The sequence below is a fragment of the Opisthorchis viverrini genome, assembly GCF_000715545.1.
Source record: "Opisthorchis viverrini unplaced genomic scaffold opera_v5_41, whole genome shotgun sequence".
Lineage (NCBI taxonomy): Eukaryota > Metazoa > Platyhelminthes > Trematoda > Opisthorchiida > Opisthorchiidae > Opisthorchis > Opisthorchis viverrini.
Window position 1 is genome coordinate 625,969 of NW_008751697.1, and position 15,632 is coordinate 641,600.

Here is a 15,632-nt window from a genome sequence, read left to right on the forward strand (position 1 = left end):
ATGGTTTCGAAGTAGTTGAGTTGTCTATAATCCAACAGAATTTGAGAAGCGCGGTCTTTACGCACCGTAACAACTATGACCACCTATTTGCGATACTTGATAGAGATTCCGAAGGACAGGTCAGTACCAACGTAGTGCATGGAGGTTCCTCCATCACCGAATAGTGTACATTTTCAAGCCACTGACTACCCAGGGTGGTTCAGAAGCTAAGTGTTTGAGTGGCGTCGCAGACATCCCTCCTTTCGCTGAGTAATTTCGAATTTGGTTGCGCTTTTCGTGGGGCACCTTCAAGTTTTACTTCCACACATGTATATCCAGTGCTTAGAGTTGTGTCAACACTAGTCAAGATGTTGTTTTGGACTTCAGACGGTTAGCAAGAGAAAAAGCAACGAAAACATGCTTACTCGTTTGACAAACGTGTAAGTTAACTGGCTCTCGCTCATTTCCGAATCAATGATGATATCTATATTGTTCTTTTGAAATGCACCAGGGTTGAAAAAGTGTTCATCCTCGCGAAATACAGCGACCCGTTGCCAGCTCCAGTTGCGAAACACACGGATAAGAGCCATGCTGCACAGGTAAAAAGAGCCACAGGTAGATAACCAGCAACACAGATAGTAACACGGGCGGTTCTACACATTTTTACCAATTAAAAACACTTAATAGTAAGAAGGTGCAGCAATTTGCTTTATGGGGTCAGCTTCATGCAACTGGAGTGTGCACGGTGCCGATTCGGAAGTCATGTGGTGTGGCTCATCATCACCATAGTCACCAAGAGCATAACATCAGTGGTTAACACCGAAGTTCGCCGCCATACAACCATAATTTATCTGCAAGCCTTACTGCGAAGGAAATAGTAAGAGTGGATGCGGGACTCACTACTAAATCATCATAATCATTCCGAGGTGCGCACACCTGCACATACTCAGTCAGACAATGGACAGAAACCGACGAAAACGAAGCCAGTGACATCGATTAGCACGCATATGTTGCACCGTTTCCAACCATCCATACGGGGATCACGCGGGCATCTCGAAAGGCGAGTCGTGCCAACAGTACCCATAGCGAGGAGCAAAAGGCCCTTCGGTCAGATAACTGACAGTCAAATGGCCCAGTGACGTTTGCTTGTGCAGTGGGAAGGGGTTGGGGAGGGACATCGGTGGACGCTGAACTGCGCGGGCAAATGATACTTCCCGGTTGCCCAGGCCGAGGAAGGGGGTTTGGTTGAGGTACCCCACCTTGAGCCTTCGACTCAAAAGTCTGACCCACGAGGCAGTGGGAGAGTGTGGGGTTTTGTTCGGGGACCCTGACCCTAGCCTCTGACTCAAAAGTCTGACCCACGAGGCAGTGGGAGAATATAGGGTTTTCTTTGGGGACCCTGCCCGGAGCCGATGACTCAATAGTCTGACCTGCTCGGCTGCAGGGGGTTGGCCTAACCCGAGGGCGCAGGGAATAAGGCATTACTGTCTCATTCCCGATGCGGTTGCGCACAGCAGGTGCCTGTTGAGCAGCACCGGGCTCTTTGGTTTTAAAAGTATTTCGACCGTATTGGATAATGCGCCGGCGGGAAAACCGCCGTTTCGACAGTGTAGGACTACCATGTATGGTTGGAAGATCAAACCACTTATTGGCTGGCCCACATTTTGGGGATAACGTGGCACTCGGTGAGGTTTCTACAATCTCAGGATTTGGTAAGTATTTTTAGGGTTTTCCATATAAAGCTCTTTTATATTAGAAGATATCTTGCTGCCAGGTTCTCACACTTTGAATTGGAAGGACGACGATTCGAGTTGCGGTGTGCATGACCAAATCAGTTCAGAATTTTGATTAAACACATTCTTCTGGCGAAATTCCTGTTGATGGTGAATCAGATCCTCACATATGCACAGTAACATTTCTACCCTCCGGATTGCAGTCATTGCTTCTTGTGTTATACGTAGCTAGAAAAGCAACCTCTATTTCAACCTTGAATCTCTGCATGGGTCTTCTAAGTTGGCTAACGGCGACCGTTACAATCTGTATATTTTGGTCGTTCTAGTTAACTGAACGGGGTCAATTGTAAATGCAAATCTTCATGAATACGTCTAGAACATTCAAACATTCAAACAAATGTGGTGCTCCACTTTGAGGGACTTCAAAACACCTGAATGAAACAAGGTGCGATTTGCAGCCATTTCACTGGTTTGAGAGCTTATCGACTTTGTATCAGATTCGACTTGGTCACGTACTTCGTATGCCAGTCGACCGACTTCCTCGAAGGGCTCTTTTCGGACAACCATGTAAAGGGTGGAAGAGAGGCAGAGGCGGTCAAACAATGACTTGGCAGCGAAGCATGAAAGCCATTACCAGCAAACTCAGCTTCGCTGGTCACTGCCGTCTTCCTGGATTGGGACCCCGAGACGGGCCACATCAATGGATAGAGTCATTATCAAACACGGCCCAGTCGCGCCCTCAATGGCGCTCGTGCATCAAAGCTATTGCCTTCAATGCACAGCTCCTTTTCCACCCTCCCCCCAATTGACACCCCACTGACGGTGCTGGATTTATGCACCAATTTACAAGCTCGTGCGTGCAATGCGCAGCTACCTAACCCCCCCACCCAAATCATCGGTGAACGAAACTGCGGCAGCTACAATCAGTGTACGACAAGTCGAGCCGGTCGCACAACCGAATTCTCATTTACTGTGTCGCTGCGGATTCGCCCACACAAGCCATGGTTCTGAGACGATGGCTGTCGAAAACGTTAAGCTGTCGCCGTCCTGACACCCGAAAATGCCAGGTGCCATATTCAGAAAACAAAACAGCTCGTACTGTAGATGTTTTCCAGTCAATGTAACACGGGCCACCATAAACGGCCGGAGGACAAGTGACGCTAAAATCCCAGCGACAGCTGGAGTCAGGTTGACCGCCCTTTGGTCACCGCACAAACTGTGAGTTCGTTTCTTGAAAATGGGCGCTAGTATCCACTCTCCCCATGTGTTTGGGATGGTCATCTTCCCCTCAGATGCAGACAAATACATCAGACGAAAGCAGACTGAGGATTCCAACTCCTTCGTTGCACAGTGTGGGTAGCATGTGGTCGCGACCAGCAGCTCGGTGGCGCTTCAGAGAATATATGAAGCCATAAACCTTCGAGGGCGTAGAAGGTTCTAGGTTCTGCGTTCATGTTTTTGTTGCAACTGCAGTATTCAGATCAGTGTTAGAAAGTGGCCGCGAAAATTGTGGTTCAAATTGCGCGGCTCAGCAGTCGGTGTGTCCTTTAATGAGGACTGTCGAGCAACTTTAACCCTTGATGATTTCGCTCACAGGATATTTCCGAAGACCGATGGTAAGGATCAGTCGAAATAATCACCACGCATTCACGCTTTTCTCAACTCCTTCCGTCTGCTTAGCCTACTGTGTCTACCAGGCTTCATGGTGAGCGCGTACACTAAGTTTGACTTGGTTCCGATAAATCCTCGGGCTTAACTACATTCAGAACCGAAAGGAACATTCCCAAAATCGGGCAGTGCTACCGTTCTGTCCGATATCCAATGATTGAGCCAATCTGGTAACGAAGTGTCACAGGTGAAACTCGAGGCACTGTACACGGATGCAGCCATCACGTTCCAGCATGAATTCCCATCCGACGGTGGAGCAGTTGGAATAGAATCCACAAGACGATTCTGAAGAATTCTAACATCGGGATTTACCAGGCACTCAGTTGCAATGCTAATTGTCCACTCGTTACCCGGCCCTGAAAAATGAAGAGAGAATCGCCTGGAGATACGAAAATGGCCGCAATTCCCAAATGTGTTCCAAAACGAGCAAAATTTTGTTATTCATGACGAGGTGATCAATTTGAGTTCGTACCAGGCATGCTGTTGGAGGACACCACGTGGCCAGATAAATTTGTTATTTCGGAATTTGGTACTGCATCAAAACGGTCTGCGGTAACCACGTAGCTGGAGTAATCGTTTGACATTGCTCGTACGTACCGAGTTCAATCCATTTCGACTACCTGATTGAATTGCAAATGCTCAAAGTCTATCTACAAGTGCACCCAGATATCCAGCTAACACGAGATCTGAGCCATTAGCCCATGTAACAGGGCACTTAAGGCATCACTAAACTTGCCTTTGATGTTGTTAGAGGTACATTAGGCTGTGGAAAAATGTACAACAATGTGGACGATGATAAAATTCCCGCTTGTGAGACTCGTTCCCATGTTACCAGATGAACCGCACTAATGCGACCATCGATGGATTTTCAGTTAAGCAAAGATTCTTCTGCCTGGGGAATTAGGACGATGTCAACCTCTGCAACTCCTGCCACAGCGGTTTCTGGATACTCATAGGTGCTCAGCTGGAAGCAGTGAAGAGTGATGAGGAAGTTAGCTCAACCACTTTGCATACATCTTGAGTTGTCCTTGTTTCCGAGACACAGCACACATCAATGTTAAGCAAGTCCACAATGAGAGCAAGAGGAGATTGTTATCCTGCTTGTTTCAAGGTGAGAACGGTAAAAGCAGCAGGTTAGACTGGAAGTCGAGATTTGAAGATCGATTTCAAGAGATCTGAGGGTATCGGCGCGGCTAAGACTAACTCCAATTGAACGGAGTCGTTGGTCCCAACGACAAGCCAACAAGGGGAGAGTTACTTGTGGGGCAGATGGAGGGAGAATGGAGGCGTCAGCAGTAACCTGTTTTCACTTACCCGCCCTTTTGTATGCATGAGGTAAGTCGACGCGCCTGACACCATGCGACGGCCGACGTGGCATGACAGTACTTCTAGTTGTACGAACTGTGTCTGTACGCGAGTTGGGATACTGCCCGGGTGCGGAGACCTAGACAGGACGATTGGGTTTATCAACCAAAGTCTTTGACTCAAAAGCCTGACAACAGGGCAGCACTATTCGGCAGGGAACACCAGTGCGTTACCAGTTGCCACGCATTTTCCAACCCCGACCTGTCGGACGGGAAATCTATGTTGATCGGACTTCCACCGATTAGCCAATCTGGTATGAGACTGGGTCATGAGGCATACGAACTGTCACATAATAATGCCATTCAGTATGTTTCTGAATGTGGCTATCCAGTAACGCCCGAATGGTTGACTATTGAACCGGCTGATTTCCAACCAAACGAATGCTAACATGAGTTCATATGTCGTTGTTCGGTGCTGATTGTGCTCTGCTAAACATTGTGAAACGGAGCTTCGTAGTCTAACAGTTTCGTGTCTGCAGCAGCCCGGTCGTGGCCTTTAGAACGTTTCTTATCAAGCCGTTTCTGGAAAGCGCGAAAACCGATCAATCATGGAGTTGGACGGAAAAGGGACCGGGAACTGCTATTCGGGTAACCGAAACCAAAATGTCGGCACAGTTGAACTGGCAGACAGCGAAGGCTAGCGTCACATTTGGAAGATTTCAAAAATGTGTCTGTCATCGGCCAGTAGACACAAACACAACACTACCGTGCTACCGTGGTTTCTACACTTTAATAAGGCGGCACATAAAAGGTACACCAGCTTCATCTCTAGATCCTCCACCGATATTGTCTGCCATGTCTGTGAAAAACTGTGCATAGCCATTGGTCATAACAAAACCCGAAAACTCGATTTCCTTAAAAGACAGAAATGTATTGAAACGAGAATGCTTGAATCCACCTGCACCGACTGGACCTTGTAAATTCCAAACAACTGCTATACTAGCTGCTGAAAAGCAGTTTGCTGGAACACGGTGAACCGAAATTATGATACAGTAACAAGCTTCAGATGAAGTTAAGAAACATTAACTTCGACTTTAGGACATGGGAAAATCTGGCACTAGAGCTAGACATCTGGCGAGGGTCTACACGCAGGTGTGGCGCGTTCTCAGACGAAGCGTGTCCAGGTACTGGGACACAAATCATCCATTCATAAGAAACGACCAAAGAACCAACATCAGTACGAGCAAACTTAAGGGGCTAGACAACCTGTTAACACATTAGCAGGAGCAAAACCAGATCTGCGAGACACCAGCGCTTCCATCAGTTACGAAGCATTGACTAGTAATTTGAGGTGTTTGTTCTCATGGCGAAGAATGTAACTATGCTCCCCACTACACAAGCACCACGTGTTTGTTTACAACGGAAATGGTTGGTCCTGGGCAACCCAGGAACAATATGACAGTGAGGTGACATGCAGAATTATACTGAGACCACATTTAGGCCGCTGATGCATCTCCACTAGATAGTAATAGATAATCGTTCAGTCTTTGGTGCCTAGTCGACATACCACCTGAAGGAGGCAGGAGGTCTAGGACATTGTCAGGATTCCCAGGCCAAGACAAGAGAAGTGGAGATGAAGAAGTCGGGTTCGAACCACGGAACTTCCAGCAAGAAAATTCGCGTTCTTACCACTGAGGCATCTCATCCCTGTACAAATAAATCTCTGCAGGCCTCAGTGATTTTATGCCTCCTTCCTACATTCAACCTGTCTGGGGCAACCGGTGACGAGCTGTGTGTAAAACTCAAAGATGGTTTCGTAACCTGAGCGACCAGAGCGACTGGCACACACAATCGCCAATCACCAGAGCACGCTCCATTTCCTTAGCCCGCACACTTCCAGTACAATTCTTGTCAGCTGGCGGCTCATCGACTATGGGCTCCATCAGTCAGAATTGTGCGATAAGGTTTAGTAGTTGAGCCACATAGCATAGTTCCAACGCAATGTAACAAGCTTGATGGATAAACACTATTCACCAAAGTACTCGTAGGGCACTCATGACGAATTGGCGCTGGTGTCTGTCCGGAACCCCTTTAAGGTGGTGATCAGCACGCTGTGGTTGGCGCGAAACTTATCAACAGAATCGCATTCTCATTTTAGCACAGACCGTGGTTGAAAAAACTGAGAGTCATATAGTGGCCCATGCTATAGAAGACCAATTGCGGTAGATTCAATGCTTGGCCGCGGATGATCAAATAGTGATGCGCATGGGCACAGGAACCGTTCGTCGTTACCATTATTCGTTAATCAGTAATAACGGAACATTCCAAAACGACAGAAAAGCAACAGGACTGGTTTTCTATGATCAATTTGATCAGCTGTCGCTCAGTAACAGGTAAAGAATCACTCATCATCATCCCCATCATCATCATCATCATCGAGAGCATGACATCAGTGTTCAACACCGATGCTTCACTGCCGTACAACCATGACTTATTTGAAAGCGTTATTGCAAAGAAAAGAATAAAGGTGGACGGAGGAGGGACTTAGTGCTAGCTAAACACAATCATTCCGAGGTGCCTACACCTCCAGATATTCACTCAGGCAATCTGGATAGAAACTGACAACAAGAACGCCACTGACATCGCTTGGCAGCTATATCTTGTAGTGTCTCTAACTCGGCACAGTGAGGATCACGCGGTCCCCATCCTGGAAGGCGAGTAGCACTGACAGCACCCAAGCGTTTCGTGATCTCCTTCATACTTCTCTGCCAAGTCAAGGGTTGGCCACCTCTCTGTTTACGCCACTCTGAGTTGGGCATGGAAAACAGCATTCGCTTCGGCAAACGATGGTTCGGCATACGTAACACATGTCCCAACCAACGCAGCTTCTGGTGCACCTGAAGACGTCTCAGTTCCGCTGCTCGAATAGGCCAAGTCTCACAGCCATACAACAAAACAGCCCGTACTGTAGCTTGATACACACGTCCCTTCAGATTCAGGGATAAACCATTCTGACGCCATAGGTGTCTCAAGTTAGCAAACGCGGCCCGAGCCTTGCAGATTCGTGCATTCACCTCATCTGTCACACTGCAATCAGAACTAATACAACTTCCAAGGTACGTAAAACGCTCCACAACTTCCAGTACCTCTCCCTGGATTGTAAGGGGCGTGTTCAGTGACTGCACGTCCACAAGCATGACCTTACACTTTGTGGGTGCAAAATGCATACCAAAGGACGGGATGACTTTGGTCAGTTCATCCAAGAATACTTGCGCCTTCTCCTCCTCTTCGAACATGAGAACGATGTCGTCTGCATATTCCAGATCGACAAGGTTTTCTTCACTGGCTATTTGAACACCAGGGTTTTGGAGATCCTCCAGCGTTCGTCTCATTATTTCATCGATCACAAAGTTGAAAAGTAATGGAGAGAGTGGGCATCCCTGACGGACACCGCTTTGTGTGCGGAAGCTTTTGGAGAGCTCTCCGTACACTCTCACACGTCCGGAAGTCTGAGAATACAAAGAACGTATTATGTTTACAAACTTCCGGGGCATTCCTTGGTGGGCAAGCGTCTCAAGAAGAACAGACCGATCAACCGAGTCGAATGCGCCTCGGAAATCCAGGAATACTAAAATCGTGGGTCGCTTATATGTATGGCGTTGTTCAAGTACCTGACGCAGTGTGAAGATTTGGTCAACACAACCCCTACCAGGCCGGAATCCCGCTTGCTGCTTTCAGGTCAGTATAAGCAATCAGTATCACTTATGCGAAGAATCACAAACGGAAATCATTAAAAACATTAACACTCACTTAACATTTCGCATGGATGGAATGGTACGAAAAAAATACGAGTCACCGGAAGGTTGATTGATCCGATCGGATTCAGCAGTAGGGCTAACGACCAGAATTCTTCGTTGTTTCGCAACATCGATGACTGGTTCAATTACATCAGAACACAAGGCGGCTATTGGAATAGGAAACAGGGACAAATAAGGCTTGCAAAAGACCGTTTACTAGAATGACTTCCGTCGGGTAAAACTGAAAACTATGAGGCAACATCCGACATTTCACAGAAACTGAACGAGGGCAGATCCAGAAGCTTAACATGTCGTTAAGCACCAAGTGTGCGATGTCCCAGACCTAAACGATCCACTTGTGTGAACCAGTAGAATTATTCGGGTTATTTAAAACGATTTGCATTTTGGAAGGATTTGAACCAGTCTGTGAGCGAACAACTCATAAGCATTGACACCTCCGAGGTCTCAGAAGCAGGGAGAGGAATTTCAAGTAGCATGTCAGTAACAAAGCTGAAGAGAAGAGGCGAAGGAGTAACCTTTCCTTACACCATTGGACGTGGTGAACTCAGGTGAAAGCCTGGCATATGTTCGTACGATCCCACAGGAGTTCGCATACAGTGCCCTAAGAAGATATAAATTTGAAAGAGACAACTGTGGTCGCCAGTCGCCACCAAAGTTTCTGACGACCGACAGAGTCAAAAGGAGCTTACAGATCAAGAAAAACTACCAACGTGGTACGTTTGAAAGATTGGCGCTGTTCAAAAATGTTTCAGGATAAAGATATGGTCGATACATCCTCGGCCAGGATGAAACCTGGCTTGATCTTCACGAATCTCTCTCCCGATAATCCATCAACCTGCGTAAAATAATGCCAGAGAGCATCTTAGATTCGACCGATACCGGGCTAATTCCACAATGATTTTCGCTCGACGTTCTTGCTCCCTTTTTGAAAACTTGGATGACGGCTGAGGAGCTCCATTCGACTGGCATTCTGTTTTCGTTCCAGATCTTCTGCAGTATGGTTGTTAGACTGTTCACCGGGACCTCACCACCTGCAAAGAGTGCCGGGTGCAGACCATCCGGACCAGGTGGCGTGTCGCGCCGCGGGATTGATATAACCGAGAAAAGACAACTGGCTACATGACAGCATGAAGAAACTGGAAGCTATTCAGATGACAACAGACTCAAAAATAAGGCGCAAAGAAGTCAGGGAATAAACACATCATTCAGAAAAAAAGGGTTTGGGGGATAACCACAATCTTCCACATTTGAGGTACAGTAAATCGTCTGCGGTGGTAATGAATAGGCTAACTATTCGACTCGGGTTCTCTTATGGATGTCATTAGTCAACGCTTCACGGTGCGTTCTTAATAGTTTTGCTCACACGTTTAACCCCCACACATAAACCACATTAACATGAAGGAAGTTCAGATCCATTGTTTATGGCTACCGTTGACCTGGATCACCCTGTCGAATGTTTGAATCTGGACCTGATCTGAGTCGAGCTAAATGCTGACGATAAAAAAACATATCGGTCGCATCAACTAATGAGCACAGAAATAACGTTAACTCACCAATGATACCGACCATTTTGACGTCTGATGAACTGAACAGCATATCAAACAGATCGTTAACCACCACGTCCTTTACACAGGTCAAGTTGCGAACATCAAGTTGTAAGGCATACTCTGTGTTGGCAAAATAGTCCGAAGCATTGTTCACATAGTCCACGGCAGCTTTGGCAACTGGAACAAAAACAATATTAGTATTGTATTTATCAGTTTAGATGAACCCACCCTAACACCACGTATCATTAAGGATGAGACGATTGTAAGGCATATGGAATGGCGGTTGTTGCTAGGGGATCCGCAACAACCACAAGATTTTGGATGATATTCGTTCCTACTAAGAAATTCGAAACCCAACATCGATGCACCTTTTAGTGTGATTCCGATATGGAGCGGATAGACTCCCACTGAATACAAGGTAAATAGTGCTTATTCTGGATAAATGTCTCTATCATAGTCTGACTGCTTAACAGACAGGAGTAATGTCGTGATTCGTCAAGACATACCGGCTAGAACTTTGCTTCCCACGCTTCAACCATACCAGATACATGCACTGCGGATAATCATATCACTGGACATCCTAGGGTGAAATTATACTACTGGCTGAAATGACGGTACAAAGGCGGCGAGATTTTTCATTAAAGCAACGACGCGGCCGTCTCTCGAGAAGAAAGATGGACTGAGCAAGAGGCCATCGCTTCCACTCTAATATCTTCTGAGAAAAGTAAATCTAAACAACTCGATACAGCTTCAAGTGCATGTGTTCTACAGTATCCTAGTTTAAACATTCAGCCATCGAGCTAGGTCCGCCCCGTACCTGCAGCCAAGCAGGTGGGATAGTTGAATGATACTTAGACGTAAAGTTACTGAGTCAAAAGATGGGTAAGGGCTCTGAAATGTTCCTCAGATAAGTAATTCAAAGCGAGTTCCCTTACACAGACCGTACTTCCGTCTTATGCAGTCGGGAAATCTATTCAGATCTCCATTCTCAACTTCTTCCCAAACATTCGGACTATTCCTCCCAATTTTTAGATCTCATTCATTCAACAAATGTCCCCGAGCTAAACAAACACCCTACAAAGTTTGCAGTATATTTCAGTATAATCGGAAGTAGGCATATTCTAAAACGAACGAAGTCATCCTTTACACTCCGTGAAATAAACTTAGGAGGCATGTTGTGTTGTGGACTCTGTTATTCTCTCAAGGCGGTTTCCATAAAGGCTGAAGCGTGAAATCGGGTATCAGGCACTAGAACCTGACCGACCGTACCCTGGTGGTCTGTCTATCATGGCAGTCTCAACCTGGAGAAGAGGAACCCCCCGCTCCCACCCAAGAGGCGGTTCCCAGGGTTCGGTAGGGATCATTTGCTGGGATACTGATTGTTTGCCCAATTCATTCGGTAATCGAGTCATCTGACAGTCGTTCACCATGATTGTGAAATTGTTGTCCACTAACTACCTGGTCTCGTGTAGTGTTCACGGCAGATGTGCTTCCTAAGCGTGTATCTGCACTACGAGTCGCGTTTTTACATTGGTGAAAGACAGGTCGTTTGTATGCATGCAACAAAAGTCCTATTTGTGGCCTCATGATACTCGATCCAGGGTTTTACAAACGCACGCATGTGGTCTCAATCCGTTTATGGAGCCAAGGACAGTCGAAATGCTTCAAAAAGTGGCAAGAATTCCCTGCTAGCCGTGGCGTCTCTACCGTACAGGTTTTCTGATACCATAAGGGACAGTCAAATGTTAATAGAGAGAGAGCTAGGATGAATGAGCAACAAACAGGACTTAAAAACCAACACACTGTCACATGTACAAACCTGGTTCAGAAAGAAGGGATAGAGCAGGTGGCCTGTTCAGCTTGTCGCGCACTGTCAGTTTGTCCAATAGACGACGGTTTGTACATCATCTCTTAATGATGAGTGTGCTATCTGTTTGACCTATGGTGAACGGTGTCAAAACCTGCCCCTCTTGGGTCTATCATTTCCAACTCTTCCTGGCAATTATCAGAGAGAAATATTAACTCTCATTTGAATTCTGTCTCCAATGATGTAGCTGTTGGTCCTCGCGGATTTTAATCAGCAGACGGAATTATGCAGTTTCTATCAGCCTTGCTGCTGAGAACTGGTAACAATTGTAATGTATTGTCCAAATCCCATCAAAGAATAATGTTCTGAGCATCATCCATCCCAGGATTTAGTGCTGAGAAGCTACAGTATCTAAACTGAGGTTTATTAATTTCCCTCAGGGGGACATAAGGTTTCTGAGAACTGTTTGACGGTACACGGTCAGGTTTCACCCCTCTCGGAGCACAGTAGGTAGGCCTAGTCCCCGAGTTTCCGACAACCCTATGTTTTATTCTCTTAGAAAACTTGGATTTTGAACGCAGAAACTCCGGCCCCCCGTACAACATATCGTAAAGTAAGAGAGGTGTACATTCGTATATTATCTATACCTGTGTCGAGATTTAAGTCGGGTACAGGGTGAGCCGGAGAAAGAGCAGCATGTTGGGGGAGGATATAAGGCGATGTGCATCTTGCCATCCCGAATATTCATCCTGAAGTCACCGAACCAACCGAAAAACGACCACTAGTTTCGTCATGATTCATATCCGAAGCAAAATTAAGAGATGGGTGCAAAACACTGATAATATGATAGTGTTGATCCGATTTTCCATTTCCTACTTACAAATAGTGTTTGTCTCATGCACGGTATTTCATATGGATCAATGAAAAAATTAATCAATGAATGACCTCCCCCGATACATTGAAAGTCCCATAAAGTGCGAAAACGATCGAAAATCACTGTGTTACCATTCTGAGAGAACGGAAAGACGTTTCAACTTCCTTGCATCAAACTACTGAGATGCCGTCATTTTAGGGATGGTAGTAAACGCAAATTCTTTAATTGTGGGGCAATCAAATCATCCATTCAAAATTTGAATCTGAATTTCTCGTGACATTTTACTGACATCTTGGATGCGTTCAAAAAAACAGTGCCTCTTTCCTAATGGCTAGTTATATGTGCTAATGAATTTCTCCTCGAAGGTCACCCAGAATGCGTGTATTTAATGCAGCTCTCACCATAAACTACCCTGGATTAAGGTGGTGAAAGTTATCCGAAAAACTCTCCTGCGGTAGAAGTGGTTGGATTCGGCCGTAGCTGGGGGTCAGGGAGCCATTTTCACGTGGCGTATAACTGTGAAGATCACAGATGCATAACACGCTGATACGCGGCAGTTTAGTGGTCGTCAAAGTTCGAAATCGGCTTGCAGACGTCTCATCATCATACTAGGGCGCATCTTCGGTGAGCATATCAAGTGCTACCCGATCAACAGCAGTAAAACCATCCGGGTTACCAATAATAAGATATACTGCCCACACCACTAGTGTTTCCAGCACCTTGAACGGTGCAAGATGGCGTCGTATTCGAACGACCGTCACGCAGATACTTAAGCCACTTATAACTTGGTACAAGCTCGACGGTGTTGGCAGTGTAAAGTCGTCGGCCATACCCGGAAACGTGCACTGTGAACGCCACAGGATAAGACTAGATCCTTCTGTAGGCCAAGATAGAGAAAAATCATCCATGTATGTGCATTAACGTCACTTTATCGTGCCAAAAGATACTAACAGACCGTCACGACTGAGTACAAACCATGTCAACCAACTTGGATACTTGTATAAACTCATTGGTATCTCTTAACGAAACTTATCCACAGAACCTTCGAGGGTTTGTGTTGAGTACACGCTTTCCAAGCAAAACTGCGAACAGCACGACGCCCACAGCATCAGTGGTGAGCCACCTAGATGGGTAGAGATTTTGAGTCGTTAGTCATCTCAAAGAAGAGAGATTCAGATAATTGCGGACCCCCATCCTGAGGCATTATGATTATGTAGTTGTAGGTGTTCGATAGACTCACGATCACATTACTCTGGTTTGAACGGTCTTTCTGTTCTGCCGCAATCATTCTGGATAGTCCACATCAAAGAATAAAGTACCGGACTCGAGTTCCGCTCTTAGCAGAGCTCAGCAGCAGTGTATATCCTTCGTCGCGCCAGAGTTTGAACTCCGAACATCTGACATGCGAGGCAAGCTAGTTAAAACTACTCCACCAGAGCAAGCCGGAGGCATTTGAGTTTTCACTTCCGAACAAGCAAACTTGACCAGCTTGGACGATGTGCCTGGTATGCCGGATGCTTCGAACGACGATTCAGAAACCGTCCTCGTTATTAGTCAGGTATGGCCACAGGCGCTCGAAACCTGTTGATGAGGTATTCAATATGAACTCACCAGAATGATCACGCTAGGATGGCCGGACAACTCTTCGAACGAGCGTGAACGTGAGTACGGATAATCCTCGTCCCGTTCATTCACTTTTATTACAATATTTAATGTTGGAATCCAGAAGCAAGCTGGCCAACAAGCTGCTCTCGGGAGCACTTTTGATGCTTTATCAAGACGTTTAGTAGACTTCTGAAACCGAATACCAGACATAAGCATAATAACTGAACTTGAGGCAACTCTGCTGTCTAAATGCTATCGAATCACGCCCCAGTCGGTTCTTCAGCTACCATGGTTGGTTGCGTCGGTGTTGGTCTAGCTCTCAGCTCCCAAGACGAAACTTCCTTGATTAACTGGGTACTTGTAAACAGTCGCCTCCGTGCTGTTTGTCTAACTGACTTCGTAAGGACTAGCACCGGTCGAATACCAGCTGTCCATGCATCAGTTAACTGGACTTTGATTCTGTGGAAGAAACTTTCTATCTGCCACGACAAATTCATAAATAGTCTTAATCGCGCATTCTGAGCAGCACCACACTCCCTAGTTTGGAAAGAAAGGAGATTGCACACGTCCTCAAAAAGACCTGAACGTGCATGTATACCATGTCTCAGGTTTCCGGACATCAGCCAGCCACGGGTGCACGCATATGACAGAAATTTCAGTAGTCTGCGAGAAGCAAACGTGAACATCAGGATGGTCCACTGAACCATAACTGGACAGATGTCCCAATAAATCGAACGTCGAGTAACTGAAACTGCATGGATTCGGGTAAACGATCACCGCATCGCAACTGGTACAACATAAAAAGAATATTGTCTCTTCGAATAATTCGGATTATTGTCCATGGGTACCAGGTATCCATCCTGGAAGGCGAGTAGCACTGACAGCACCCAAGCGTTTCGTGATCTCCTTCATACTTCTCTGCCAAGTCAAGGGTTGGCCACCTCTCTGTTTACGCCACTCTGAGTTGGGCATGGAAAACAGCATTCGCTTCGGCAAACGATGGTTCGGCATACGTAACACATGTCCCAACCAACGCAGCTTCTGGTGCACCTGAAGACGTCTCAGTTCCGCTGCTCGAATAGGCCAAGTCTCACAGCCATACAACAAAACAGCCCGTACTGTAGCTCGATACACACGTCCCTTCAGATTCAGGGATAAACCATTCTGACGCCATAGGTGTCTCAAGTTAGCAAACGCGGCCCGAGCCTTGCAGATTCGTGCATTCACCTCATCTGTCACACTACAGTCAGAACTAATACAACTTCCAAGATACGTAAAACGCTCCACAACTTCCAGT

The 15,632-nt window shown here is 46.3% G+C and overlaps 1 protein-coding gene across 1 annotated transcript in view; it reads right to left on the reverse strand.

Annotated features, from left to right (window-relative positions):
- The window catches only part of T265_03022 (hypothetical protein), a gene marked incomplete at both ends in the record, with an annotated part of 52,233 nt that overhangs the window by 17,609 nt on the left and 18,992 nt on the right, over positions 1–15,632 (reverse strand). The window contains 4 exons of the mRNA XM_009167411.1: positions 1,060–1,673; positions 7,326–8,389; positions 8,495–8,648; positions 10,056–10,226. Coding sequence (XP_009165675.1) covers positions 1,060–1,461 — 402 coding nt within the window. The remainder of the gene's footprint in view (positions 1–1,059; positions 1,674–7,325; positions 8,390–8,494; positions 8,649–10,055; positions 10,227–15,632) is intronic.